Source organism: Salminus brasiliensis, chromosome 15, assembly GCF_030463535.1.
Source record: "Salminus brasiliensis chromosome 15, fSalBra1.hap2, whole genome shotgun sequence".
Lineage (NCBI taxonomy): Eukaryota > Metazoa > Chordata > Actinopteri > Characiformes > Bryconidae > Salminus > Salminus brasiliensis.
This window is the reverse complement of record NC_132892.1, coordinates 20,672,465-20,699,980: the sequence shown is the minus strand read 5'-3', so window position 1 is coordinate 20,699,980 and position 27,516 is coordinate 20,672,465. Positions and strand designations below refer to the sequence as shown.

The 27,516-nt window shown below is 44.8% G+C and overlaps 1 protein-coding gene and 1 long non-coding RNA gene across 3 annotated transcripts; one reads left to right on the top strand and one right to left on the bottom strand.

Moving 5' to 3' along the window:
• Positions 1-560: 560 nt before the first annotated feature.
• Positions 561-11,148, bottom strand: LOC140535824 (uncharacterized). 2 transcript variants are annotated; one of them, XR_011977553.1, is made up of 3 exons: positions 10,868-11,148; positions 5,327-5,536; positions 561-630 (listed from the first exon to the last, which is right to left on the bottom strand). It is a non-coding gene; the product is annotated as an uncharacterized lncRNA (long non-coding RNA). The 2 variants fall into 2 exon arrangements; XR_011977552.1 differs by lacking the exon at positions 561-630 and having other exon boundaries at positions 5,305-5,536.
• Positions 11,149-11,511: 363 nt separating this feature from the next.
• On the top strand, positions 11,512-26,276 carry irs2a (insulin receptor substrate 2a). The gene is made up of 2 exons (XM_072657346.1): positions 11,512-14,937; positions 23,938-26,276. The coding sequence occupies exons 1-2, from the start codon at positions 11,736-11,738 to the stop codon at positions 23,940-23,942; spliced, it is 3,207 nt and encodes a 1,068-aa protein (XP_072513447.1). The 5' UTR covers positions 11,512-11,735; the 3' UTR covers positions 23,943-26,276.
• The last annotated feature ends 1,240 nt before the right edge of the window (positions 26,277-27,516 follow it).

The following is a 27,516-nucleotide window of genomic DNA, read 5'->3' as shown; positions in this document are numbered from 1 at the left end:
CCTTACGACAGTCTCAAAATGAGAAATTAATGGCTATATGAACTAGATTAAGGATGTATGTATTTTCCCCCTCACACAGTCGTTGAGCCATGGCTGTGGCGGCCTGAGGCCAATGTGGCGCTAGCTAACAAGTAAAATAAGCTGGTACAGAGCCGTTGTGGCGAGTGTATGATGCCCAAGTTGCCTTTGTTCTCCGTTAAAGTGGACAAAAGTATGAACTCAGGCTTCAAGATGGCTGCTACTACTGTTATAGTAGCGCTAGTTAGTAGCCTAGCTAACATACCGTGGTCCGTTTTTATACACTAGCATTGTTTCTCAGCTTGTAAGAATATGGGAACCCTTTTTTTTACGGTTAAAGAACCGTAAACAAGAGTTTTCGCAAAGAACAACCATGTAAACATGCAAACTGCTTTTCTTTGAGCTGCCTAAATTTGATTTGATTTGATTTGCCTAAATGACTATCGCCCTGTTGCACTTACTTCAATCGTGATGAAGTGCTTTGAGAGGATAGTCATGACTCACATCCAGAAGACCATCCCCAACACTATAGACCCTCTACAGTTCGCGTACCGTCGGAACCGGTCCACAGACGACGCAGTCAACGCTGCTCTTCACAAAGCCCTCACACACCTGGAGGGCAAGGACACATATGTCAGAATGCTCTTTATTGATTACAGTTCAGCATTCAACACGGTCATCCCACACAGACTTTCAGAAAAGCTCCTCATCCTCGGACTGACACCAGCCCTCTGCAACTGGGTGCTGAATTTTCTAAAAGACAGACCCCAGTCAGTCAGAGTGGGCAGCCGCACATCCAGCACAAGAACAGTAAGCACAGGGGTCCCTCAAGGCTGTGTGCTGAGCCCCCTTCTGTACACGCTCTTCACATACGACTGTGTGGCCTCCCAGAACAACACCAGCATCATCAAATTTGCTGATGACACTACAGTCATTGGACTGATCACTGGTGGGGAAGAAACAGCGTACAGGAAGGAGGTGGCTGAGCTGGTGGCCTGGTGTCATGACAACAATCTTTCCTTGAATGCAGACAAGACCACGGAAATGATTGTCGATCCAAGGAGGAAGCGAGAGCTGCACACACCCCTGTACATAGGGGAGACTGAGGTGGAGAGGGTGAAAACCTTCAAATTCCTTGGCATTCACATCAGTGAGGATCTCAGCTGGTCCCACAACACTCAGATCATCATCAGGAAGTCCCAGCAGAGACTGTACTTTCTGAGAAGGCTGAGAAAATTTGGCATGCCAGCCAAAATTCTCAGCACCTTCTACAGGAGTATGATTGAGAGTGTTCTTACCAGCTCCATCATCGTCTGGTATGGAAACTCTACTGCCCAGGACAGAAAGGCTCTCCAGCGTGTGATCAAAACCGCACAGTCCATCTCAGGATGGACTGCAGAACATCTACCATAACAGAGTCACCAGGAGAGCCCACAACATAATCAGGGACAGTACACACCCCCAGCACACACTCTTCACACTTTTACCTTCAGGCAGACGCTACAGGAGTGTGAAGTCCAGGACCACAAGACTCACAAACAGTTTCTACTCACAGGCCATCAGGCTTGTGAACACCTCACGCACTACCTCTCCAACCCTTCCTATCTGAACTGGTTTTAAACTCTAATCTGATTTGAACTGCACCTTACACTCACTGTACTGCTGCAGTCAGAACACTGTTTACATTGCTACTTTGCACACTATTGTTTACATTTCTCACTTGCAACCTGCACTTTATAGCTGCTGCTCTTCAAGCACATGTAACTTTTATTTTCATTTTTTTAATTGTAAAAAGGAAAGTTTACTTTAATTGTATTTACTTCAACTTATATTATTATACTTTATTTACTTTGTATATATATATTTTTTATTATTATTTGTTAATTTCTTTTTTGTTATCTTTATCTATTGGTGAATGGAGGGACAGCAAAGTAAGAATTTCATTGTACAGCGTAACTGTCTGTTTCTGCTGTGCATATGACAATAAAACTCTTAAATCTGTGCTTCTGTGTAGAACCTCTGCATTTACTAAAGACCCCTAAAACCCCTTTTAATGGTGTAGATGACATTTAAGACGTGGGACATGTCCTCCCAACTTCTCAGTTCTGTCTTCATCTTGAAGAAGAACCATTTAAGCCTGTAAGTTTGGTTCTATATAAGACCTATGCATAAGGAACCCTTGAAGAGTGGGAACCCCCCCTAGTTTTAAGGGGGTTGTTTAAATGACAAAAGCTGGACTTTTTAAAAAAAAATTATTTAAATTGAGTAATAAAATGGAGCACATTATTAAATACTAAACTGTAATGAACAGAAAACGCAAACCTTTTGCCACAGTTTCCCCAATTTTAGTCCACCATTAAACAATCCAGCTGATTTCCGGTCCCTAAGCACTAAGTAAAAGTAAACCTATTCATTCAGTCAGTGTTTCGGAGGTCCTGTTTGCTGGGTTACACAAATCCGTAGATCTGTATCAGCTCAAGTGGAAACTAACCCATTTAGGTAATCCCCTTTTTAGTCAATAGATCCTAAACTATAGACTGTTGTTATGGAAACTCTCAAAGTAGGACCAAGCTCTGTACCCAGACTAGATTAGTGTAGATCTGTTGAGTGGGCCTAAGTGTGGCCTGCCTTTCTACATATCTATAAATCTGTTGTGCTTTACAGATTATGTCCAGTTAAGGTCAGATGTTAAATGTTACGCCCTTTCTGAAAAAAATGCATTCAGCTACTAAGTTGCAGCCATTGCTGACACAGATGTGCAAATGCACACACACACAGCTTGTCTAGTCCCTGTAGAGAAGCATTGCTAATAGACTAGGACTTTCTGGAGCTGGTTTAGATACACATGAACCTTATATAAGCCCCTTAGCATTGAGCTGTGGAGCAGTGGAACTGTGTTCTCTGGAATGATGGTGGAGCTCCATCCAATACTTTTAGGATGGGGAGAGGTGGTGATCATCCAGCATCCTAACCTCCTCCTGACTCTCTTGTTACTAAATACAATCAAATCCTCACAGCAATGCTTCAAATTCTAGTTAAAAGGTAAAGGTGTGCATATTTGTCTCTGTACAGAGAAATGTGTCCTCCGCATTTAACCCATCTGTGGTAGTGAACACACACACCCAGAGTGGTGGGCAGCCAACTCCAGCACCCAGGGAGCAGAGAGGGTAAAGGGCCTTGCTCAAGGGCCCCAACAGTGGCAGCTTGCCAAGCCCGGGAATCGAACCCACAACCCTGTTATCGACAGCCCGGCGCTCTAACCGCTGAGCCACCACTGCCCCAAGGATTTCTTCTCTGGGCACTAGAGACAATTACTCCAACAAAAGCAGGCTAGACTATTTTTTAATAATAATAATAATAATAATAATAATAATAATTATTATTATATATATATATTTTAAAAAATGAACGTGTGGGTGTCCCAATGCTTTTGTCCAGGTAAGGACAGAGGCATCAGTCTTCAAAATTGGTGCTCCTACTCATTGTGATGTACTTCTGTCCACTTTTGTCCAGATCTTCCAGGAAGCTACAGTCTCCTGATGAGTTCAATGACTGGGAATCCTTGAGGGCTGATGATTAGCACCTCAGTCTGGCAGCTCACAGCGACGCACCTTTCATCAAGTAGATGCTGGAAAACCTCTTTAACCTTTAAGCTGGCCTCCACATGAGGTAAACGAGGCTTTCCTCACCTCTGGCTGCCATGTGCTAGCTACTTTAAGTACTTTAAGCCTTTGGGTGAGGACACTTACAACAGCAAAATCCAACACTCATGCAGGACAATGCGGCTTTACAGCTGGGGTCAGTGGATGTTGACTGACAGCCAAGTTGTTGGTCAGTGAGTGTTAAGCCCTTAGATCTGCTCTGAATACTGTTATCAGGGTGATTTTAGGTTTTGGTCTCAAAAACAAATAGTACATATAGTACATACAATATATGTCCAAATGTTTGTGGACACCCCTTCAGATGAGTGCATTCAGCTACATTAAGCTCATTGCTGACACAGATGTGCAAATGCACACACACACACAGACTGCTTATCTAGTCCATGTAGAGAAGTATTATCATTGAGCTGTGGAGCAGTGAGACTGTGTTGTCTGGAATGATTGTGCTCCATGCAATACTTTCGGGATGAGCTGGGGAGTTGGTGATTATTCAACATCCTGACAACCCTAACATTCTTGTCACTGAATGCAAACAAATCCTTGCAGCAGTGCTCTGAAATCAAAAGCAGGATGTAGCCATTTTTAATACCCTTGATTTTACAAACAATGAATGGGCAGGTGTCCCAATACCTTTGCCCATTAAGTGCATCTAGCCTGGGTGTAGTTAGGGAACTAAATGACCAGTAAGGCAGATCAATAAAATAGTGTACATCTGAAGAAGCCTCAACCCCCCTTATTTTGTCTCCTGATCTAATGGTGGGGATATTTAATTAGAATGAGGGTATTCCTGAAACTTTAGTTTTCATAAATTAATCTTTGATATTTTGTTAATTTGCAATACACTATAAAGACAAAAATATTTGGACACCTGCTCATTCATTGTTTCTTCTGAAATCAAGGATATTAAAAAGAGTCTATCCTGTTTTAGTTTGAGTAACTGTCTCTACTGTCCAGGGAAGAAGGCTTTTTACTAGATTTTAAAGCATTGCTGTGAGGATTTGATTGCATTCAGCGGCAAGAGCGTTAGTGAGGTCAGGATGTTGGATGATCACCACCCCAACTCATCCCTAACTCCCCAACTTATCCCAAAAGTATTTGATGGAGTACCAACCATCATTCCAGAGAACACTGCTTCACTGCTCTAAAGCCCATTACTGGGGGGCTTTACACCCCTCTAGCCCATGCTTAGCTAACCCACACTATTAAGGTTAGTGTATAGTCTGTATCTTATGGTATAAGTGTGAAGTACGCAATTGGGATGCAGCCTAACCTTTCCTCAAGTTTCAATCTAAATGTGTTATGGGTGCCCTCAGGCGACTCGAGCTAGAATCCATCTTACCATTCGAACGAGGGAATAGGCTTTTGCATCAAGTGGTTCACATAATGTTCCCCTGCAGCTGGAGCTTTACTTTTGAAGGTCTCTCTAGCTTTAGAAAGAAATTTTGCATGTTCCCTATTAGCTTTTCAGAGCTGTACACCCTGTCCTCCACTCCACGTTTTAAAATGCTTTTAATAGATGATAAAATTTTAAGGTGTTTCCTTGAAAAAAACTTCAAACTGAAGGAACAACTTTAGCAAATGTGCGACCTTGGGAATAATGCCAAAGCCCACCCATTATGTCCCCTTGTTGCGATGTTGGCACTCACCAGCTTTTTAATATGTGAGAGAGGACAGCAGTGGCAGGTGATTTTCTTACACAACCGAAAAGTAACAGACGCAACTGTCCTTCTCAGTGTCCCAAACTCTGGATGGGCAGTGTATGTCCTGTCTCCTGTCCTGCTTTGATGTCTCTGTTGCACAGTGTTCTATTTATGGATGCCTGTTGGTCTCATGCACAAGCTGGTTTAGCATGGAACCTGTACCAAGACAATATGAACATGAGTTAAAAAAACAACAACAAACAAATTCATACAGGAATAATCCTGAAAAAAATAAATAAAAAATAATAACAGTCATCTACGTCTGTGGTTCGTCGTTTTCTCTGCAATTATGTCACATGGTACGCCGAAGCGACGAAAGCGGACGCCGTCTATGCAAGAAGTATGCTGAGCCCTTAAGACCAGAAACATACTCAACGCAAGTATGCAAATGCAAACACCTGGCTAACACTCTGCACAGCCCTGCTGTACAAACGCATCGTGGGTTCTTACGATAGTGTGACGATTAAAAGGCTCAGGGGGGCAATAGTGACTCATTAAACTGGTCCGCCATGACAGTTGACTAGAACAAAGCACAGCATCCCATTCACTGATCGGGTAGCCAGTAGCGACCGGTGATCGTGATGATCACGATATCATAAAGAGCTAACGTGTAGATTAACTTACGTTAGCTAGCTAGCCAGACACCTGCTCCGCTAACATAATATATATGTAATGCCAAGCTATGCCAAAAGGCCCAGGATGTCTTAACACTGGTTGATGCCGCTGGCTCTTGTTTTGAGGCAGATGTCCAGACAGTGAAGGCAGGCTACTCAAAGAAACCCACCTGCCGCCATATCTACGCTGGCTAAACATGCAAACTAAGTGCTAGCGTTAGCTTGCTAGACAGCTGGGAATAGGGAGGTTGAGTTAGCAGGCGAGGGCAGCAACACCACCACCACCACGGACTCAGCGCTGTCGCTACCCGATCCTTGTCCCTTGGCCTTTTTTTACGGCAAAAATCGGGCAGGGGGTGCCCAGAATGCAGTTCCACCTTATGAGGTTCCTCCACAGTTTTGAACTGAAGAACCTCCAAAAGTCCTTCAAGGATCTTATACTTTTAACAGTGATGAGATTCTGTGGAATAGGATAACCAACTTTTGACTGGTACTGCAGGTAGGTCACGACTGAGGCTTCACCAACTACTTCCAGCTCTTTCTGGCTGTCATTGTCTTCCTCCTCCACATTTGTGTGGTCTGGGGCCTTTTTTTTTTTTTTTTTCAGGAGTCAGCGCTGGGGCTATTTGTGTGCTGTTGTGTAAAAGATGGGTCAGAGAGTGCCCGGAGAGGTCCTGCAGTTCAGCCCCACAGCTGCCACTATAGGGCTCACCAAACCAAAGCAGTCATCATGTCTGGTCACTCTCACTCTTAGCAAAACTGCTTCTATATATAGTTCTTCAAGGTTTTTCACATTCCCAACAACAGTGGAACCCTTTTTCAAGGTTTTTAAAAGAACCACAGTCCACATCATGGAGTAGAATCAATTTAACCAGTAACTGTTATTAAATTGTCATGGTTTTGTCTCGGAAGAGTCTTTAAAGAACTGCCTTTTTAAGTGTGTAATGTTCTCCTTTACATCTTTATGTTAATATTTCTACTGTACACTCAAAAAATAACTGCTTTAGAGAACCATAAAAATGATGTTCTACGTCCTAGAAAATACCAATAATCCAGGCAGAGAACTGTTAAAGCTGTTAAAGCATTCAAGTGATTCTTAGAAACACTGCCTTTACTAAAGATACTAAAGAACCCTTGAAGAACCTACGTTCTATCTGTGTAATGTTCTCATTCATATCTGTATGTGGATATTTCTTTTGTACACTTCAAAAAATAAAGATTCTTTAAAGAACCACATACAAGATGGTCTGCATCGCAGAGTAGAACCGACTGAAATAGTTGAAGAACCATTCAAATGGTTCCTTGACTTGTCCTGGTTTTGTTTATGAAGAGCCTTTAGAGAACCCCCCTTTTTAATGTGTAACGTTCCCATTTACACCAGTATTTCTTTTGTGCACTCAAAAAACGTTCTTTACAGAACCAGGTACAAGATGTTCTACATCATAGATATAACACACTGTTCAACCAGGTGAAGAACTGTTTATGCATTCATATAGTTCCTTGAGTTGCTATGCTTCTATATAGAACCACTGCCTTTACTAAAGAACCCTTGAAGAACCCCATTTTTAAGTGTGTAATTTATACCTAAATGTTCCACATATGGTACTTGTTTTTTTTTTTGACCTGGCTCTTTGACCCCTTTGTTTGAGGGAATCATGGTATGCAAACCACGTCACACATTCGCCCATGATACAGTGTGTGTGTGTGTGTGTGTGTGTGTGTGTGTGTGTGTGTTAGCCCATATTAGCTTAGCACAGCCAAAGCGGGGCCTACTGTGCCCTGCCTGAGTAGCTGTATTGTGACTAAGCCGTCACCGGTGGGCCCTATTTGCTATTTTCGCCATTGTATAAGATTAGTGACGCCTTACGCTGACGCTAACACATGCTGTTGTGTGGCCTAAGCCCCCTTTGATTTAAAAAACACTCGATGGGGGCACAAACAGATACAACAGGCAGATGTCTGAATAACACGCAGGATCAAAAACAACATCAGGGTCTACAGCCGAGCCACCCCGCTCTGTGTCTTATTTAATCTGTGTACGCGTGTGTGTGTGTGTGAGCGAGCGTGAGGTGGGTATTAATACCACAATAGACAGCTGCTCATTTCAGAGAAGGGGGTTTGTGCCTCCCCAAATCTCGCCTAGCCAGATCAGTGCTTTTGTTTGAGTACGCTAATCTTCTTTAGGGGGCCAAATCCGGCAGTAGGCTACAGTTGGGATGCTCTCGGGCCCTGGTGCCAGTGTGGATTATCGGTGGATTCTTGGGGCAATACAATGATTTCTGCACCAATCTAAACATCATCAGATTATACGATCTCCAGATCAGATAACAGCCAACAGACGGTGAATGTCCAGCTTGCACACAAACACAGTGTGAGTGAGAAACGCCTGAGGTGAATACCGTGGCTCTTTAATACGGTTGACTTAAGAGAAAAACAATAAACAACTTAAGTGAACAACAAAGCCCTCGGCACGTCAAAAACAAGGTGGTCAAGAAGCAGAGCGCTGGGAGCTGACTGCAGAAATCACTTGTCAGCAACAATGGCCTTTTATATGAACAGAAGTATGGACAAAAGTATTGGGACACCTGCTTGTTCACTGTTTCCTCCAATATCAAGAGTATTAAAAAAGAGCTGATCCTGCTTTTGTTGGAGTGACTGTCTCTATTGTTCAGGAAAGGCTTTCTACTAGATTTTGGAGCATTGCTGTTAGGATTCCATTGCATTCAGTGACAAGAGCGATCATTTAGTGAGGTCAGGGTGTTGGGCGATCGCCACCCAACTTTATCAGCAACTCCCTCAACTCACCCCAAAAGTATTAGATGGCTCACATTCTTCCAGTGCCCCACAACTCAATGCTGGGGGCTTTATACTCCTCTAGTCCACACCTGGCTTAACAGACGTCAACAGTCAGACGGTCATTGCTATCTTGGCATTGAGTTGTCAACACAGGCGGGTGCCCAACGTGCGTACACCCCCTTTGCACCACTGACATAACAATCCGTCAACGTCAGACGCACCTGGCTCTTAAAGGGAATGGCAAGTGACACGCTGATTGGTTTATTTCGCGTTACGCCCAAAACACTCCCATGATTAATTAAGAGACTTAGTACATGCCTTTTGTGTTTTGAGCCGCGCAAGGCGTGCTTTACCCGTCAGTACAATAGCAGTACAATAGCGGCTCGCCTAAAGTTCACTAAAATAGGGCCCATACTGCGTTTTACAGGAAGTAAAAATGAAGCGGTAGCTTGACTTTTCCAATAATTTACAATTGACTTCATCTTGTAAACCCTTTAATAAAGGGTAGTTCAGTGGTTCTTTACCAAAGGCAATGGTTCTATGTAGACCTATGACAAGTCAAAGAAACAAAGGATGCTAAAAAAGGTTCTTTGCCTGATTAAAATGTTCTCTACACCTAAACAGTGTTAGTAATCATGTTAATGTAACACACTCCTTAATAAAGAACCAAAACCTTTTTCAGGGAATGCCCGATCAAGGCCGCCTTTTGCTGACAGTTGGTTTCAGATGACCTAAGCTGGTCTGTGATGGTTAAGTTGGTTGAAAAGCTGGTCATTGAGGGGAAAACAGACCATGCTGATAGACCAGCTACCCAATCCAACTGAGCTAAGCTGGTCAATCAGCAGAACCAGCAGCTTGGTCCATACTTGCTGACCGTCCTGGTCAAGTTGATCATGCTGGAGGACGAGCTAAACCATCAAACTCAAACTAAAATTGGCTTCACCAATGAAAAACGTTGGGTGGAAAACTGGTATATGGGCCTTTTTAAAGGTTCTACACAGTATCAAGGTTTCCAGTTCTGTTAAGAGCCAAAATCCCTTTATATTAGGAGTCCGGGATACTAATTGTAGCTTCATCAACATCATCATCACTCTTAAAATTGCTCCATGAAAGGCAACAACTGCAATCACTAACTTTTTCACGTGTAGAAAGAGTCACATCCACCAAGTTTAGGCACCGAACAGCTGGACTGTCCTGCTGTAATGATAACAGGCTGCACTCCTGCCAGGCAAAGGTTGTTTTCAAGCTCCAGTTCAGCGAGTCCATTTGGGCCTAATGCCATGGCTGGGAATGGCCAGACGGGGGCGGCATTTTGGGTTCTCATGTATTATTAAAAAATAATATCAGGAAAAACAGACCTCATATATATATATATATATATATATATATATATATATATATATATATATATATATACTACACATAAATTGTATATTATATAATGAATGAACCCCTGTTGAAAAAAGATGTTGTTTATAAACTGGGTATAATAGCTAAGTATTTCCACTTTCCACGTAGGCTATTAAAATGTGAGTTAGAATGGCGTAAATAAAGCTGTACAAAACATTTCCTGCTCTGAAGGAAAACACGAGAAAGAACACCCACGTATTTTTATCTTAATGACTTTAACTGCACTTGTTATCAATGGCACAGCGCTGACATGCAAATACACAGGCGCAGGCGGAAACGCCGCAGGCACTGTTGATACTGGCGCCACCCGTATTCCGACACAGCCCAGCTGATAGGTCGGCCTGCTTGTGTGTACGCGCTTCTAGCCAATCCCCGTGCAGGAGGCGAGACGCTCCTGACCAATCGGAGACGGAATACCAGTCAACCCTCGCGCAGAAGGCGGGTGCTTGTCGGAAAACGGGTGGGAAACAAAAACAACCCACCACCTCCATTCTCCACAACGCCACAGGGACACGCGAGCGACGGGGGCTGAACGTCACACGCGTTACGTAACCACGCAACGTTGTTTACAAGTTGAGACGGTCTCTGACTAAAGCTGAACACCTTGACAAAACGTGTGTTTGCCTCCCTGCTGCATCAATATTTCGTTACGACGTGTACTCCTCACCTCTTTAAAGTGTCGACGTGTCCAAAAGTCCACGCTTTTGAGCTCGCTTTTAGCTCAAACGCTAACGGCAGCTGGCTAATTTAACACAGCAGCTCCAAACCATATTATCTGCCATTAGCTCGCTGGCTGCTGATGAGGCAAGCAGGCGCAGGGCAGTCAGCTAGCTAGCTACATCTTAAATATGACGTTTAAGTTGATGAGTAGCTATAAATGTCCCACGGAACCAAAAAAAATGGTTCCGAGAACAGCCCGTAGGGTCTTATATTCAAGGTTTTTAAAAATGGACATTAGGTAGTCTGACGAAGAAATGCATCACTGCCTCAAACTGCGTATGTACAGTAAGTGTGTCATCCTCGCGCTGTGTTTGGGATTAGGGGAGGGAGAGAGAGAGCGCGCGCGAGCAGTGTGTGTTCAGAGAAGGGGGTGGAGGGATTGGCCAAGAGCCCCGGGCGCCTATTGGCTCATCCAAACGTAAATCTTCACGCTCGACCAATGAATCCAATGAGCACCTCTCGCTGGGTCAGATTGACAGGCACGCCCCCCTCCTCCTCCTCCTCCCCGCCTCGGCGGACGCACCGCCTTATATGACTGTGTATTTTCTCTACTGGCCAAAGCTGGGATGTGTGTGTGTGTAACGTCACATGTTGTTTTTCCTCTTTAGTTCAGTCATTCCGAGAGAGGAGCTATTCTGCGGTGAACTTTTTGGCGGAGAGAGAGAGAGAGAGAGCCGAGCACCGAGCACAACTCCTACCCAACTGATCAAGCTGATGGGATTTTCTCAGCCGCGCGGGGAAGTCGACTTGCAGCCAGTCTGATTAGTGTTTGTTTGGGTGTTTTTTTTTTTTTCTTCTTCCCTCCAACCCCTAGGATGGCGAGCCCGCCGCTAACGGGAGGGACGTCGTTATCAAATGTCAGCATGAACTCAAACCACGTCAAGAAGAGCGGATACCTCAAGAAACAGAAGCACGGGCACCGGAGGTTTTTCGTGCTGAAGGAGCAGGGGGACGGGTCCCCAGCTCGGCTAGAGTACTACGAGAGCGAGAAGAAGTGGAGGAATAAGGCAGCAGCCAAGAGGGTGATATCTCTGGACTCGTGTTTGAGCATAAACAAGCGCGCCGACGCGAAGCACAGATACCTGATAGCCCTCTACACCAAGGACGAGTACTTTGCCGTCGCTGCCGAGAACGAGCAGGAGCAGGAGAGCTGGTACAGGGTCCTGACCGACCTGATGAGCGAGGGCAAAGTGTATGACAGCGCAGTGTCCAGTTCTGCATCCTCTCTGGTGGGCTTTGACGAGGGCAACTATGGTATGATCACGCCGGCCAGTGCCGCCTACAAAGAGGTATGGCAAGTGAACCTGAAGTCGAAGGGACTGGGGCACACCAGGAACATCACTGGGGTTTACAGGCTGTGTTTGTCTAGCCGCTCGATCAGCTTTGTGAAACTTAACTCCGAGGTGGCCTCTGTCAGCCTGCAGCTGATGAACATCAGGCGATGTGGCCACTCGGACAGCTTCTTCTTCATTGAGGTGGGCAGGTCTGCCTCCACGGGACCTGGGGAGCTTTGGATGCAGGCTGATGACTCCGTGGTGGCGCAAAACATTCACGAGACCATTTTAGAGGCCATGAAAGCCATGAAAGAGCTGTCTGAGTTCAGGCCACGCAGCAAAAGCCAGTCTTCGGGCTCCAACCCCATATCCGTGCCCATCCGGCGGAACCTAAACAATCTGCCCCCAAGTCAGACAGGCTTAGTAAGACGGTCAAGGACGGACAGCGTGGCGGCCACATCTCCCGTCACCAAGTTTGCTTCCTGTAGGATACGCACAGCCAGTGAGGGCGAGGGCACCATGGCACGGCCGGTGTCCATGTCGATATCAGAGAACGGAAGCCCTAGCATGGCCAGCCGAACCCACATGAGCAGGTCCAACACGGTTTCAGTCGGCTGTCGGACGTCCGAAGCATCGCTTTTGCATCACAGCAGATCCATGTCCATGTCTATGCCGGTCTCTCATTCACCTCCATCTGCTGTAAGCCCACTGAGTCTCTCCTCTTCTAGCATGAACGGCTCCACCTCCTCAACGGTACACAAACCCTCCAGCTGCAGTGGCTCTGTCTCAGGATCGCCCAGTGACACCGGCTTTCTGTCATGTGACGATTACGGATCCAGCCCTGGAGATGCGAGGTACAACCCATCGAACCGTAGTAATACTCCCTCATCCTTCTCAGGCACGCCCCCTTCCCGCGAAGGCAGTGAGCTTTGTGGTTATATGATGATGGACAATCCGTCTAGCCACTCTCTGAATAAGATCCAGGAATCCAGCAGAGAGAAGCCGGACTGGGAGAAGTCGTATAGGAAGAGGACGTACTCCCTCACGACGCCGCGGCAACCCAGGGCCCCCTCACAGCAGTCATCAGCATCACTTGATGAATATATGTTGATGAGGGCTGTGTACACCAACAGCCATTCTGGGCAGAGCACCCATTCTGCCTCTCCAAAGGTCTCCTACCCTGAGGATTACGGGGACATTGAAATTGGCTCCAGCAGGAGCTCCAGCAGTAACCTAGGCAATGATGGCTACATGCCCATGACACCAGGTGTGGCACCACAAGGCAGCAAAAATGACCCTTACATGCCCATGAGCCCCATGAGCGTCTCAGCACCCAAACAGATCATTAACCCCAGGTCTCACTCTCAGGCCACAGGCTGCCGAGGCACAACCAACTCCCCCAGTGGCAGTTCCATGGAGGACAGTGGCTACATGAGGATGTGGTCTGGTTCCAAGTCCTCGCTGGAGAGCTCAGATGGCAGAGTGGCAAACGGAGAGTATATGAACATGTCACCTGTTGATCCATACGTCTCGCCCACGCCACCTGATTATTTCCTCAGCGGGTGTGAACCAGCGCAGCGGCCTTCTCCTTCCTTGAGCTCCCGCTCCAACAAACACCAGGGTCCTAAAAGAGAAGATGACCAGTATGTTTTAATGAGCCCACAGAGCCATAGGCCAACTGATGAGTCAAACTACTATACCATGTCTCCAGCAAATCCTGGGCCTTTGTTGCCCAGCCCCTCCACCCTGCCCCCACTCAGGCACGGCCGCAGTGACGGCCTGTCGCACAGAGGGCGAGTCAACAGGCCCAACAGGTTATCTCTGGACACCCTGAGGATGCTCCCGAGCATGAACGAGCATCCCGTCCCCTGTGAACCGAAAAGCCCGGGAGAGTACATCAACATAGACTTTGGTGACAGTGCCCGGTACTCCTTGCCCTTGGGGTCGGTGGAGAGCCAGGGTTCCTCTCCCAGCCTCAGCAGCATGAGACGGAGATCTCCCCTGTCTGACTACATGAACCTTGACCTCAACTCGCACTCCCCAAAATCAGGGGAGATCCTCGCTAGCCCCCTGCACGAGATCCCCGAACTCACCAACTGCCCGTGCCCATCTGAGGAGGGCGCGTATTTCCCTGGTGAGCCGAGAGGCTCTCCGTGCCCGCCTGGCACAGGTAAAGATGACTATGCTGAGATGAAGTTCGACGACACGCGCATTTCTCCAGCTTTCATGTCTGAGAACAGGGAAGGTGTTGCTGTTAGCCCTGCTAGCAGGGTAAAGAGGCTTACCCTAGGTGACAAAGGCATGGCAAGTATCGGGGCGTTCCTGCTGCCCAGCACCTCTGTGGACCCCGACGGAGGGGCCAAGGTGATCCGGGCGGACCCTCACGGTCGGAGGCGGCACAGCTCGGAGACCTTCTCCTCCACCACCACTGTCACGCCTGTGTTTCCATCCTTCGCCCACAGCTCCAAGCGGCACAGCTCCGCCTCCGTGGAGAACGTCTCGGTCCGGAGCAGCGAGGGTTCCGACGAGGAGTATGGCAGCCCCATGTGCAGAGAGACCTCAGCTGGGTACCAGAACGGTCTGAACTATATCGCCTTAAACCTGATGGAGAACAGAGAGCTGAGAAACTGTGACAGTGTGATGGGCTTCAAGACGGTCAGTTGCTGCAAAGGAGGAATCAACGGATTGCACACCAGTCCATACGCGTCCCTGGGATTCAAGGAGACGGTGACCACTGTAAAAGGTGAGTAGTTCTGCCCACCTGATAATGTCTTCGGGTTCGGGTTAAGAGGTGATGCAGCGTGTGTCGGTGTCACGAGTCCATCAAGAAGCAGCTGAGGATGGTGTTGGCGTTGGTGTTGTCTCCTTATGAGGAAGAGAAGAATCCTATAAGGATTATTCTTTTTTACACTCATTTTTTTTGGAGGTGCAGCTCATTAGCATACCTCATGTTATGAAGGAAATGGGAGATTGAGATTATACTGTCATCATATGTCATATGCAATACTTATGCAAATGAATATGCAAATATGGACAGCAGGTTTGCACTAGAAGTGAAGGTATTTATTTACTAAATTCATTCATTATTTCTTACTTTTTTGGTGCTCTATTTAGTTTTATGGATTGAACACTTCTAGCTGCTGGAAAAAGTAGATCCGGTTGAAAACACTGGATGGTCGTATACTCATGAATGCACATGAACGCAATTAATCCGCCAGCACCACTGGGAAGTGAACTCGGCTGCGTTATGTAATTCGTTACGCACATAATGCGTAATGTTTGCGTTTCGCTGCGTTTCGCTGCGTTTCTGCGGGTCGAGAAGTCCTTGTTGACGAGGAGAAGACTGCGTTTTTCATTCAGAGGAATTCCGAGGAATCGGAAACGTGACAAACGTGACGAGCTGAGCTCAGGGGCTGCGCAGTGGTAAACAACCGGAGTGCGTAGGAAGTATGACACTGCAGGATAGAGTGGCCCGTGCGTGTTTTTCTCACTCGCTGTCTAACCAAATTGAACAGATCGACCGTTTGCGCACACACACACACACACACATACACACACACACTGTTCATTTGTCGTAGCGTTTTATGGCTTTTGCGCGGAGACATTACGACCGTTATTGAATTATTGAAAAGCGCTATTCTTAGACGCAGGGAAAGTGGGGCTTGTTTTGGAGGCTCGAGCTCACGTGAGCAGAGCTGTTTGGGTTTTGTGAGCTGGCCAGGTTGTGGAGCTGCTCCATTAGAAAAGAATGCATGCGTTTATCTTCTCTTCGCCACACTATTTCAGCTGACATCAGGCTCTTTTCTGTAGAAGCCCATTCAGTACTGTGCCTGTAGCATATTTGATAACAGCAGGCACAATTGTGGGCGTTATAACTGCTCATAACCTTTTCCTGAATGTCTTTCTTCTGATGCCTACATGTCTGTATAGGCTTGAAAGGGGCAGTTCACCAACTTTTTGAAATTTTTGCATAATTAAGTTGTAAACAAAATCCTTCAGAGTGGCTTTGTTTAAATGCTCCATTCCAGAGGAAGTTACCCACTCAAATTCCTGTACAATGGTGGTGATAAGAGCCAGGGTTCACAATGTCTACAACACAAATACAGCCACGTATATTTACTTTCCAAAACCACACAGCGAACCGATACATCTTGTGGGGTTGTAGATCGACGCTGGCACGCAAAAAATCGTATATCTTCCAATTTACAGCTTTACAGGAGACGAAAACACCTGCTTAACTTTCAAAGGAAATCGATGTAAATAGGTTTGAAGGAATTTCCACTGGTCCATTCAAGGTCCAGACTCAAGTTATGTGGTGTTTGTATGCGTAAAGTTGTGGTTAATCTGAAAAAAGGTTCATTTGGAGACGTTTTTTTGTCTTTTAGCACCCTGCATATATCTCTGCACCCCTAATATATTCTCAAAACAGCATCTCAAGCACAAGGTAGTGTGTTTATAACCATTGTTGTATTAATTTGAGAGAATTTAGAGGCAATAAACACTTCAGATGTCTGGTTCATTTCACCACTGTGAACAGCCCTGACTCGACAATGTTCTCCAGTTTGGATAAAAATGGGAAAAAACAGGGGATTTTCCTTTAAATCTGTCCGCGCCTTCCTCTGAAATCAGCAGGAGAACCGCGTGAGATAATTTGCCTACTTTGAATGATCTGTGGGTGTGTGCAATGCAGTGCTCCTGCATGCTTTAACATTATGCTGGGTTGGATAATGTAAGTGCCTTGGGCCTTTCCCTGTGATCGCTGCTTTTTTTGAATGTGGCTCACACTCGAACACATTCACACACTCACACACAGCACAGCGTGCCATGCACTGCAGCACGTACTTCAAATCGTTTCCATCCTCCCTTGTGTCCATATTATAACATGTCAGTTGGTGGTGGAACTTGTGTGTCCAGAATTAGCCCTATTGCAGCTAAAAAGCTGACCATGGCTGGCAGGCTTCAAATTTGGCCTTGTTGACACCGAAGGAGTTTTAACAGCCCAGCCGGAGAGAAGTGGAAAAGGAATGAGGCGGGAGGGGGAAGGCAGGGGGCCTACTGTGTTTGTGCTTCATCTCTTAAATAGGCATGTGCAGCCATGTTCACGGGTAGTCCTGGTGAACGAGGAGGGAGGGCCCGTGCGAGAGGCATGTGCGGCCATTGGAGGGGAAAAAAACAGGCCAGCGGTTTGTTTATGGGTCGTAGTCAGGTACTGATGAGGTTTCACGCTTGGAATGCCTGACTGAGTAAAGGTTGCTGGGAGAAGCAAATACTCGCTTGTTTTTATTAGCACCTTCCTCAGGGATGAGCCCCCCCCCCCCCCCCTCCTTTACCCTTGCTTTCTTTTTCCTTTTCTCTCCCGTAAGCTTTCTCTCGTTCTTCTTTTCTGCCTTTTCCTTTGGCAGACGTCTTGTTCTCTTGCGCACATTCCAGACAGTGCGCTGGCAAGGCCTGACTTTGTTGATTTTTGAATCAAAGCACGTCAAGTGCATTTGTCAGGAATGGCAGGAATCAGGCAGGCAGGCGTTTGTTCTCCAGCGTAGATCCAGGTTGAAAACAACAAAGTGAGCGTCAGGAGGAGCAAGATTCGGAAAAAGGGGAAGGGCAAACACGACTTTCTCCCGTGCCGTCAGCTGCAAAGGTCCTAGTTGAGTAACAAGCCGGCAGTGACCCTCAGCTTTGTCAGGATCAAAGCGCCCACTCTCTGAATTCTCAGCCTGTGCCGATGTTTTCTGGGATTTTAGATAAGGGGGCTGATAAGGGGTTTATCAGTGTGTTCTATGGGATGAAAAGGCGAAAATGTTGAGTTTTGAGGGACAAGTTCTTCTCGATACACACTCAAACACAACACATACAAACCCCTCAGCAGGCTTAGACATTTATCGTCTGCCCGTCAGTGTATGACTGCTGGATTATGGAATTCCGAGAGCTGTTTTGCCCTGAATCACTGTGACCGGGGGGGGGAGGGAACAAGCGCTGGAAAATCATTACCACAGAATCACATACTTATGAGGCGAGACAAATTCTCTGATGACTTTGAGAGCTCATATGTAAAATAAAAATAAAAAAAAATAACCATAAATTGATATTTTGAGCTGTTCATGCGATATTAACTTCTTATACCGTCTATAAAAAAAATCTTGCCGCACTTTAATCACCCGCCCTGTTTGTGCCAAAGCTTGGCTTTCCAGGCCTTTCTACGCCTCCTTCAACTCTACCACCATTAAGATCACTTGATATAAAGTGGACGACCTTTCGCCCTTGATTTAGCTTCGTATCATATGCGTGTTATTTACCAATGCAGAGCAAGGAATGAAAGGCTGATCCTTGTTTACAACCAAGAAGTGAAACCAGTGGGGTGAGAGAGAGTGAGTGAGTGAGCGAGCGAGCGAGAGAGAGAGAAAGAGAGAGAGTCTGTTGATATCAGGTTTTTTAGACTTGGCTCAAAGGCCTAAAGGAGTGAATAGGAGGTTGGTTGGTCTCGCTTGCTCTCTCTCTTGTAAGCACTCTCCTGCTTGCTCACTCCCTTTTTCAGGGATCTTGGGCCTCCTTGAGATGGCCTGTGTGTGTGTGTGTGGCAGATGGCTGGGCCAGGGAGGGGTGTATGTGAGTGCACCTGCCGCTGCACTCACTGCGAGCCCGTTATCAGGCACGGCAGCAGCACAGACAATACACTAATGACAGCATGCCATCTGCTCCGGCCCCAGGACAGGGGCTAGTGCTCGTCCCTTAGAGATAGAGGGAGAGAGTGAGAGAGGTAGAGTTGTAGGAATCTTAGATGAATCTGAGTGACTTGTGTACTTCGTGGGCTTGGGACCAGAAGCACGCTGGCATCCACAGCTGAGGTGCCCTTGAGCGAGGCACCTAACCCCTCAATTGCTCTTCATGCACTGAGGTGGCTGCCCAACACTCTGGGTGTGTTCTCACTGCGTTAATCACTAGTGAGTGTGTCTGTGTGTGTTTACTGCCACGGATGGTTTAAATGCGGAGGTTGGGAAGGCTGCAGAAAGGGTGAGGATGGTGCAGCAGGGTCAAGTGCTGTCAATGTGTCTAATAGAGCTGGAGTTTTGAATTTCTTGCGGCCATAAGCGCAAACACAACTGTAGCCAGTGAGGGTGTTTTGATGGAGGTGATCAGGTTTCAGCAAGGCACTCTCTCACTCCTGGCCTAAGAGCCGTACCACCCCTTCTCTGTTGCGCACTCTGTTTCGCTCTCTCTCTCTCAAAAACATGCACCTCCCCCTATCCCACTAAGCCCATTCTGACCTGTTGTTTACCTGCATGTTCGCTCTCTCTCTCTCTCTCTCTCTCTCTCTCTCTCTCTCTCTCTCTCTCTCTCTTTCTCTCTCTCTCTCTCGTGCGCTCTCTTTCACTTTCCTTGCCTTTCCCTCCCACACTTTTATTCCCTCCTCCCTTGCTTTCCCTCACACACTTCCCTCCTTACCTCCCTCTCATTGTTGTTGTCTTAGCTCCATTCATTTCCATTAGCGCTGTCTGGCTGTGGGACTGACTGACATTCGGGAATGGTGGGATGGGGGGGGGGCTAGCTTAGCTGTGGCTGCTATTGGCTAGCGCATGTGTCAGAGTTTCCAGTCATGCTGGGCATGTGGACTCTCTCCAGTTTAAATGGATTTTTGGGGGACAAAATATTTCTGCTTAGTCACTTAAGCTTTTTATAGCTGCATGATTACAATTTTGAGGCTTTTGTAAAAGTAGTTTAGTAGTGGGTGTATATATATATATATATATATATATATATATATATATATATATATATATATATATATATATATATATACAGAATAATGACATCCAGTTGAGAACCTGTTGAATGTGTAGAACCTACAGGCCTTGCATTTCACATTTATTTATATAGCGCTTTTCACAACAGATCCAGGTCCAGGCCTCTATTGAGGAAGCCAATTACGACAGTGGCAACGAAAACTCTTAACAGAGTCTTGCTATTACTACTGTTACTACTTGCTTAGTATTAAATAGAACCTGGTAGCCCACGGTCTAACGATCGAATATCCCCAAAAATACTTACTGAAAAAGTGTTTGGACATTCAGCTTCCCACCCGCAGAGCCCCACAGGCTAAACTAGGCCGGGATGTTCCTGCCTGAGATAACCGTGGCTACACCGTCAACGTTACCCACATTTAGCTCGGGGTAAGAGAAGGAGATTACATCGGTGGGAGGGAGGGGGATTAGACATTGTTCAGCGGCTTGCTTCGAGACGGATGAGGGGCATTTACACACACATACATGATCCAGCTCTTGCAGGTTCAAAACAAACCTGTCCCTGAATGGACCTCAGAGCTAATACGAGAAGGAAGGGCGATATTTACATCCGTAATCAGATGTTTTTTGGCTTTGGGGCTTGTTACTACCACATAAAACAAGGATTAGGACTCGATTTTCCGTTCCTCCTGAGTCTCGAACCTTTCCTGGAGGACCCAGATGCTCTCTTGTTCTAAGAGAATTTTTTTTTCAATAGGACTCATATTAGCAAAGATGCCACTTTGTGCTACACATGTGTTGGTGCATCGTGGCGTGACTGCCTTCTCTTCCAATTCTCCAGTGCTTCCCTCGCTAAAGCCCAGAGCCTGCAGCATTTCTTGCTAGCACGCTTAGCAGGCTATCGCTAAATGTCATGCTCTAAATGAAAGAGAACAGGGAGGCAGAGTCAGCTTGTAAGCCTCTTCTAGCACAGTGGTTTTCTGTACAGTAGTGGTGGTGCTGATGTGGTCGTAGAAGTGGTGCAGGGTCATTTTGATGCCCTTTGTGATGACTTGTGCAAAATTGGTGGGATGTGATTTGGTGTTTTGAAAAATTCTGTGTCAATTTCAGTAATACGCTGTATGTCCATATGTTTGTGGACACCCCCACTAATGAATGCATTCAGCTACTTTTAAACTGCGCCCATTGCATGTGTGACATATGCAATAAGCACATAGAGCTTGTCTAGTCCCTGTAGAGAATTGCTGCCAATAGAATATGACACTAGCAGATAAACATGATGCCAGGAATTTGTAAGGATTCCCTGGACAGTAGAGACAGTTACTCCAACAAAATGAGGACAAACTCTTTTTAATACCTTTGATTTCAAAAGAAACAATGAATAGGCAGTCCCAAGTCCACACAGCTTGGAAAGCACACATAATGCTGGGTGTTTTTTTTTTTTTGTAAAGGTGTTTACAAGTTAGTGAGTGCTCAACTTATTCGATTCCAGACAGATTTGGGATTCCTGGAATGCGCAGTATATAATTATTCCTACACTGGGTTGTCAGCATAGACTGGGGGCAATAAACACAGGGTATTGTGAAGGAAACCTCTTGTTAAGGTACAGTATGTGGGCTTAGAGTATACTGTGATCAGTGTTGGAGCCCTGTACACAACCAAACTAATTATAGATGGAGAGAGGTGAATAGCTGATGAGGACCAACATGGAGCTGTGTGGGAGGAGTCGGGGAAGGGGAATGGAAGTTTGGGAATTACTTAGCAAATACAAAGTAACTGCAATACTGCTTATTAGAAATGTCCAGGTGACTTTATATGCATAATTGACTTGGACAAGTCTGGGAAATCCACCCCTCTCATTAAAGGTCACGGCAGAGTTTGGGGTACCAGGCCTCTCTCTCTTTCTACTGTTCTTCTCCTCTCTCCCACCAATGGACCATTAACTTCTTTGCCCTTGAACTAAGCCTGTGGACGTCCATTCTCAGAAACAAGAACGCACTTGAGAACCAGGGTCATGGGCTGGGGTTAACTAAAGATCTCCATATAGTTCTTAGCCCTGTTTTCCTCCGTTCTGAACCATCAGCAGTTTTTCGCGAAGGAGAACACTTGTCCTGCGGGACGCGAACCAGCTTTCTGTGCCTCTTTAAGGCCAACAAAACACTTCAGAGCAAACAGCATTACAATGCCCCGCTCCTTCTCCCAGGACTGTGGATTAATGTCTAGGCTGCTGTGCGAGGACACATGAACCAAAATGGCCCCCAAACATGCTGCGTCAGGTGCTCTCGCAGACCTGTTATGAAGGGGACATTCGCAGGCTGGTGGCAGAGAACAAGAACACAGTCTGCAAACACTGACCATAGAACTAAATGGCCCCGTTCAAGAAAAGTCATAAAGAGGAAGTTAATAAAAATGAGGGTAAATATAAATAGTCAGAACTCAGAGAGCAAAGCCGATGATTCATTGCGTAAGTACGGATGATGGATTGTCCTCTTTTGCGCACTGCCTGCAAGGTCTGGATGCGTCCATTGCAGCCTGGATGCAGATATCTCTTCTAGTCTGCTTCAGCCAGTAAAGTGACAGGGTTTGCCCGAGGGTCTGTGCAGTCATTTTACTCTTCATTTGTCAGATTATGTAATTACTGCCCTGCGGGACCACCGCTCAAGCCTATGACCCCCTAGCTGGAGCTGAAGATTTCCCTCCATTCCTTTAGTCGGGGACTGTAATTCCAGCAGGATTATAATAGAATTATATTGGGATTAGTCCATCTGTGGTAGACAGGAGCTGGTCAAGGCTGCTGCAAGCCCATCACCCCCCTATTTGATCTGAGTGGGGCTTAAATGTGACTGTGAAGGGTTAAGCCCTGCCATACACTGCCTGTTCCTAGGAGAAGCTGCCAGTAGGCTCAGTAAGGTGCTGCTGATATGGTATTGCGTATGAGTGCCAACTATAATGGCTTTGTGGGATTAAGCCTTCAGGTCATGATTTAGTAATGTTTGAGTAAGGGAGAAGGCGAGCAACAGCATGAGGCCTGGGATGAGTGAGGGGAGGGGGGTTAAATGAGATGGGAAAACTGAGCTTCTAGAGACCTCCCCGCTCACTGAGGCCCAGATGCAAATCAAGCAGCACAAACAAGTACAAAAGGCCAAGGTTCAAACCTAGATGTACAGCCACACATGGAAAGATACTCCAGTGTAGACCTACAGTACCTTAGAGTTTGCAATGAGTTGTTCTTAAACTGTGACCTCTAGGTCTATTGATGTGTCTCTATAGTCTTTCAGTTGACCATGGGGTCAATGGAGCACCTACAAATAATAATTCCAAATGTTTTTTCAACTTTTTCCAACCAAAAGTTGAAATTCTCTGCAGGTGTGCCTGTTTATATACAACACAAAACCACATCTTCTGTTTCAGCAATACCATCACCATGTCAATACTGACCACCATGAGGTTTCTTGTGCAATGCTAACATGTAAACGCAATATTAAGGTCATGGCACTGTGACCCAACATTCCCCAACAAACATCATCTCCCTGATGTTGCCAGCTGGCTTTACACTGCTCCAGAATAAGAACTAGCAAACCAAATGAGCCAGGAATCCGGGCCTCCGGGACCAGTATTACTCACCCTAGTTCTAGTACGTTCCCAGTAGACATACATATGTTTTGCCGCCGTCATGAAAATGTTCCACATATTTGACATAATGGGAATCTGGCAGTTGTTCTTTACATGCATTCAGAATTTTTATGATGAACGGACCAATAGAAATGCTTCAAAATTCTACCCTATAGTTTTCGATAGATTCTCCGGGTGGGTAGATGTCCTCATCGCTCTTAAGGGATGTTGGCCAGCACAAGTGTCTGTTAGCTAGTGTCGTAGAGAATGTGTGAATTTGCCATTTTGCATGGCAGTGACGATGAATTTGTTGGAGACCGTAGAGACCTCTGTAAGATTTAAGGAAGGAATCCATCTTTTAACCATCCTCTCTCTGTCTTTTCTCTCTCCCTCAGATTGATCTTCTCCGACTGATTTTCTTCCTCCTCAGACTGTACCCTGCGACTACGGGAAGTGGTGACGGAAACCCGTGACCAGACACAGCCGCCGCTGCCACTGCTGCTGCGGCTGAACTATGCTGCTGTAAATGAACTGAACTCTAACCTGCGATCCCTCACCCTTTGCCTGAGTTCCCGAGGGCTCAAGTCGTGATTCTATTCCAGGCTGGCCACTTTAAACATGGACACCTCCATAAGCAGGGACTGCACGACCCGCTCTGTCCTACAGGAACTGCGAATTGCTGCTTCATAGGTGACGACAGTCACAAAGTTGTCTCATGTACGTTGTATAGTTCTGTTTATTTTTTTTCTCTTTTTTTGGTGGTGTTGTTGTTAACACCTTAATTATATTTGGTTGACTTCTGGGTAGTAATTGGACAACAGCCACCCCCACCTCCTCACTCTTTTAGCCGTAAAACCAAGCCCAGAATCTGTAATATTTACTTACAGTAGATCCTGAAAAGGTACATATTTAATGTTCTATTTATTTATACCTAGTACGAAGTTGCGGTGAGACTTTACAACATTTTGTTGATTAACAACAGTGACCCAAGAAACTGCTACAAGTCCTACCTCAGGAAAATACAGTCTATTACGATGTACACAATTCAGAGATAATGCAGATTTACCAATCTTTCTTTCTTCTTCTTAATTTCAGTGTTCTTACATGACCAATCCAAAGCCTTATTATCTAAACAGCTCTAGGATTTACTGAAAACTGTACTTATTTGGACCTAGATTATATGAAAAGAGAGTAACTATTAAATAATCATATCTAGTTTATATTTTTTATAGAATCTTTCATTTATTTCACACCGTCTAATGAGTTCCTATATGATAGAGGCCACTTAAGATGAGAATATGCAAAACGTACCACTAGAATATATGTGGTTATTGCACATAACAATGAATGCCTACCCTCACAATGATTTAAGAAAGAAGTAGATATTATTTTTATGACCAATTCTATAGAGTTCTATACAGTATAATGTGTTATAATGCTATAAGCAGCTTGGAGTAGCTCTGTATAGGCGCCCAGATTCACTCCTACTGTCTGCACCCAAGCCGCCCGCTTCCGTATATACCTCCGCTTCTTGTGTTTTTGATTACCCTTATCCATACCGTTGACACCGATGTCAGTGGTGGGGCGAATGGCAAGGAGACGGAGTTTAGTGGTGGGCAGCAACACAGGCACTTCACAGCAGGTTCGCCAGTTGCTGACTGCGGCTGGCGCCGGCCACAACGATAACTGTGATGCCACGGTGCCGCTGCCAGCAGCAACTCTAGATTGTAACACATGACACATTTGAATGTAGAGCACGTAACCCACTTCTGATGTGCAAGAGGGCAGAGTAAACAACCTAGGGAGGCAGAGATTAATAACTGCACCAAAACAGCCAGGCTTATTTTCCCCACTTAGTGTTTTTTTTTCCCCCCTCTCTAATTTTGCGAACTGTGTACAAAGCTATTATTAGAGGAGCATTTTTAGCAGGGGGAGGAGCAACTTTAGCAGGTCTCTTCCGGCTGAAAGGGATTAAGACATAATCTCTGAAGGAAACGGCAAAGCAAAGTAAACAAACAATCAAAAAACAACTAAAAAATGACACCTGTGAGAAAAGCGTTAAGAAAAGCCAAAAACCCTCCAATCAGAGCACTAATACAGATATTTGCCCATATCATAGATTCTTCCTTTCTTATAGGCCAAAAACAAAAAAAAGACACATGACACATGACCTAAAGGCACTTTATTAAGCAACTCTGTAAAAAAGCAACTACCTGATTCTAAGGGGGAGATCCTGCTTTTAGGTACCATCCATATAAAACCTCTTTATATGCAATATTTACACACAAAGCAAATTAGTTTACAAAGAGGAACCAAATGTATAAAGACTCTGTTAATATATATTGTTGAGAGATTTTGCAGAGAGATCGACTATATGCTGTTAATGCTGTTTGTACATTTCTTTCTGCCAACTTTTCAAACTCTTCTTTTTTGCTTTAACCTAAAATTCAACAGTGTTCTTCAAGATATATATTACTTTCTAAGTATCAAATGGTTGATCCTATATATATATATATATATATATATATATATATATATATATATATATAATATTTGCAAGGTCTGATTGAACATGCTGTGTCTTCCATTGTACAAATGTCATATACTGTTCGTTGTGATGCTATATTGCTATTAAGAGATCATTTAAAATATCTTAGTTGAATATACATTTTATTTGTGTTGAAAAGGGTAGTCACATGCAATAATAAAATAAATATTATTATTTAAGCCAAATCCAAAAGTGTTCTTCTGCTTTTTTATGCTTTCCACTCTTGCAGAAACACATTTGTCGCTTACAAACTTGGGGGGATTATGGATCAAGTTTTGGACCAACTCAATAAACAAAAAAAAAATCACTCATATCTTATCTAGGTTAATAATTTTAGTGTTACATAAATGAGGCCACTTTCATTTGAAAATATGCAAAACGTGTCACTAGAGTAGATATGATTGGCTATGAGTAGATATGATTTATTTTCTTTGCACACAAAGAAAATGAAAAGCATCTCCATTTTTGCCATTTTTGAATTATTACTTTGAACTCCATTTAAAGATTTTTTTTTTTCATTCTCCTGTAAATTAGCCATTTTGGAGATATAAGGAGTGTATATAATAATAATATATATTATTATAAGATAATACACATCACCTGTGAAACCTGTGCAACTTAGATTTACAATTCTCTTAGTAAGTGTTAATTTGCTAGTTCATTTATTTATATATTATATTATGTTATATTTATAATTTATTAGTTAAACACTAATATCAGAATAAATACTAAATATCAGAGGAAATACAAATAACATTCCACTGTGTTCATTAAAACATCTCTGAAGCTCTCCTTATGGGCGTCTAGTAATAATTACAGTTATCATCCAACACTTGGTTTGGTAAATCAGTGCTGTTAAATCAGGTGAGCTGGTGATGAAATTCAACACTGCCAGGAATCTGGAACCAAGCTTTGTTCTTCAAACAAGCTCACATGATATCAACTACTTTCCTTAACATGAGAAATTCTAATGTTTACCTGCATCACGGTTCACGCCTACATGTCAGTATTTTAGGCTTCATAACTCAGTCTAGCTGGCAGACTGATACACATAGGATAACAAGCAGCTATCCCTACTTTACCCTATCTAAGCCTATCTGTTTTTATTGTGTTTGTACAAACAACAACTCCGATTGCAGGCCTGAAGTGAATTTAAGATCAAAACATGGTCTCATGGTATGTAGATTCTGTAAATATCTCAAATTCACAGACATATTTAAGCAGTTAAAGTAAATTACAAGTAAATAAAGTTACATCAAACTATCAAGAAATCACGCAAAATTGGCTGAGGGCTCTAAGAAAATAAGATGATACTGGTATAGCGATTGCTATAATATATATAATATATATTTGGGGTGGCACAATAAATATTTTAAACATTTTTAGGGGCAATCTGTCAAACTTTTAAGTTGCGATTAAGCTGCTA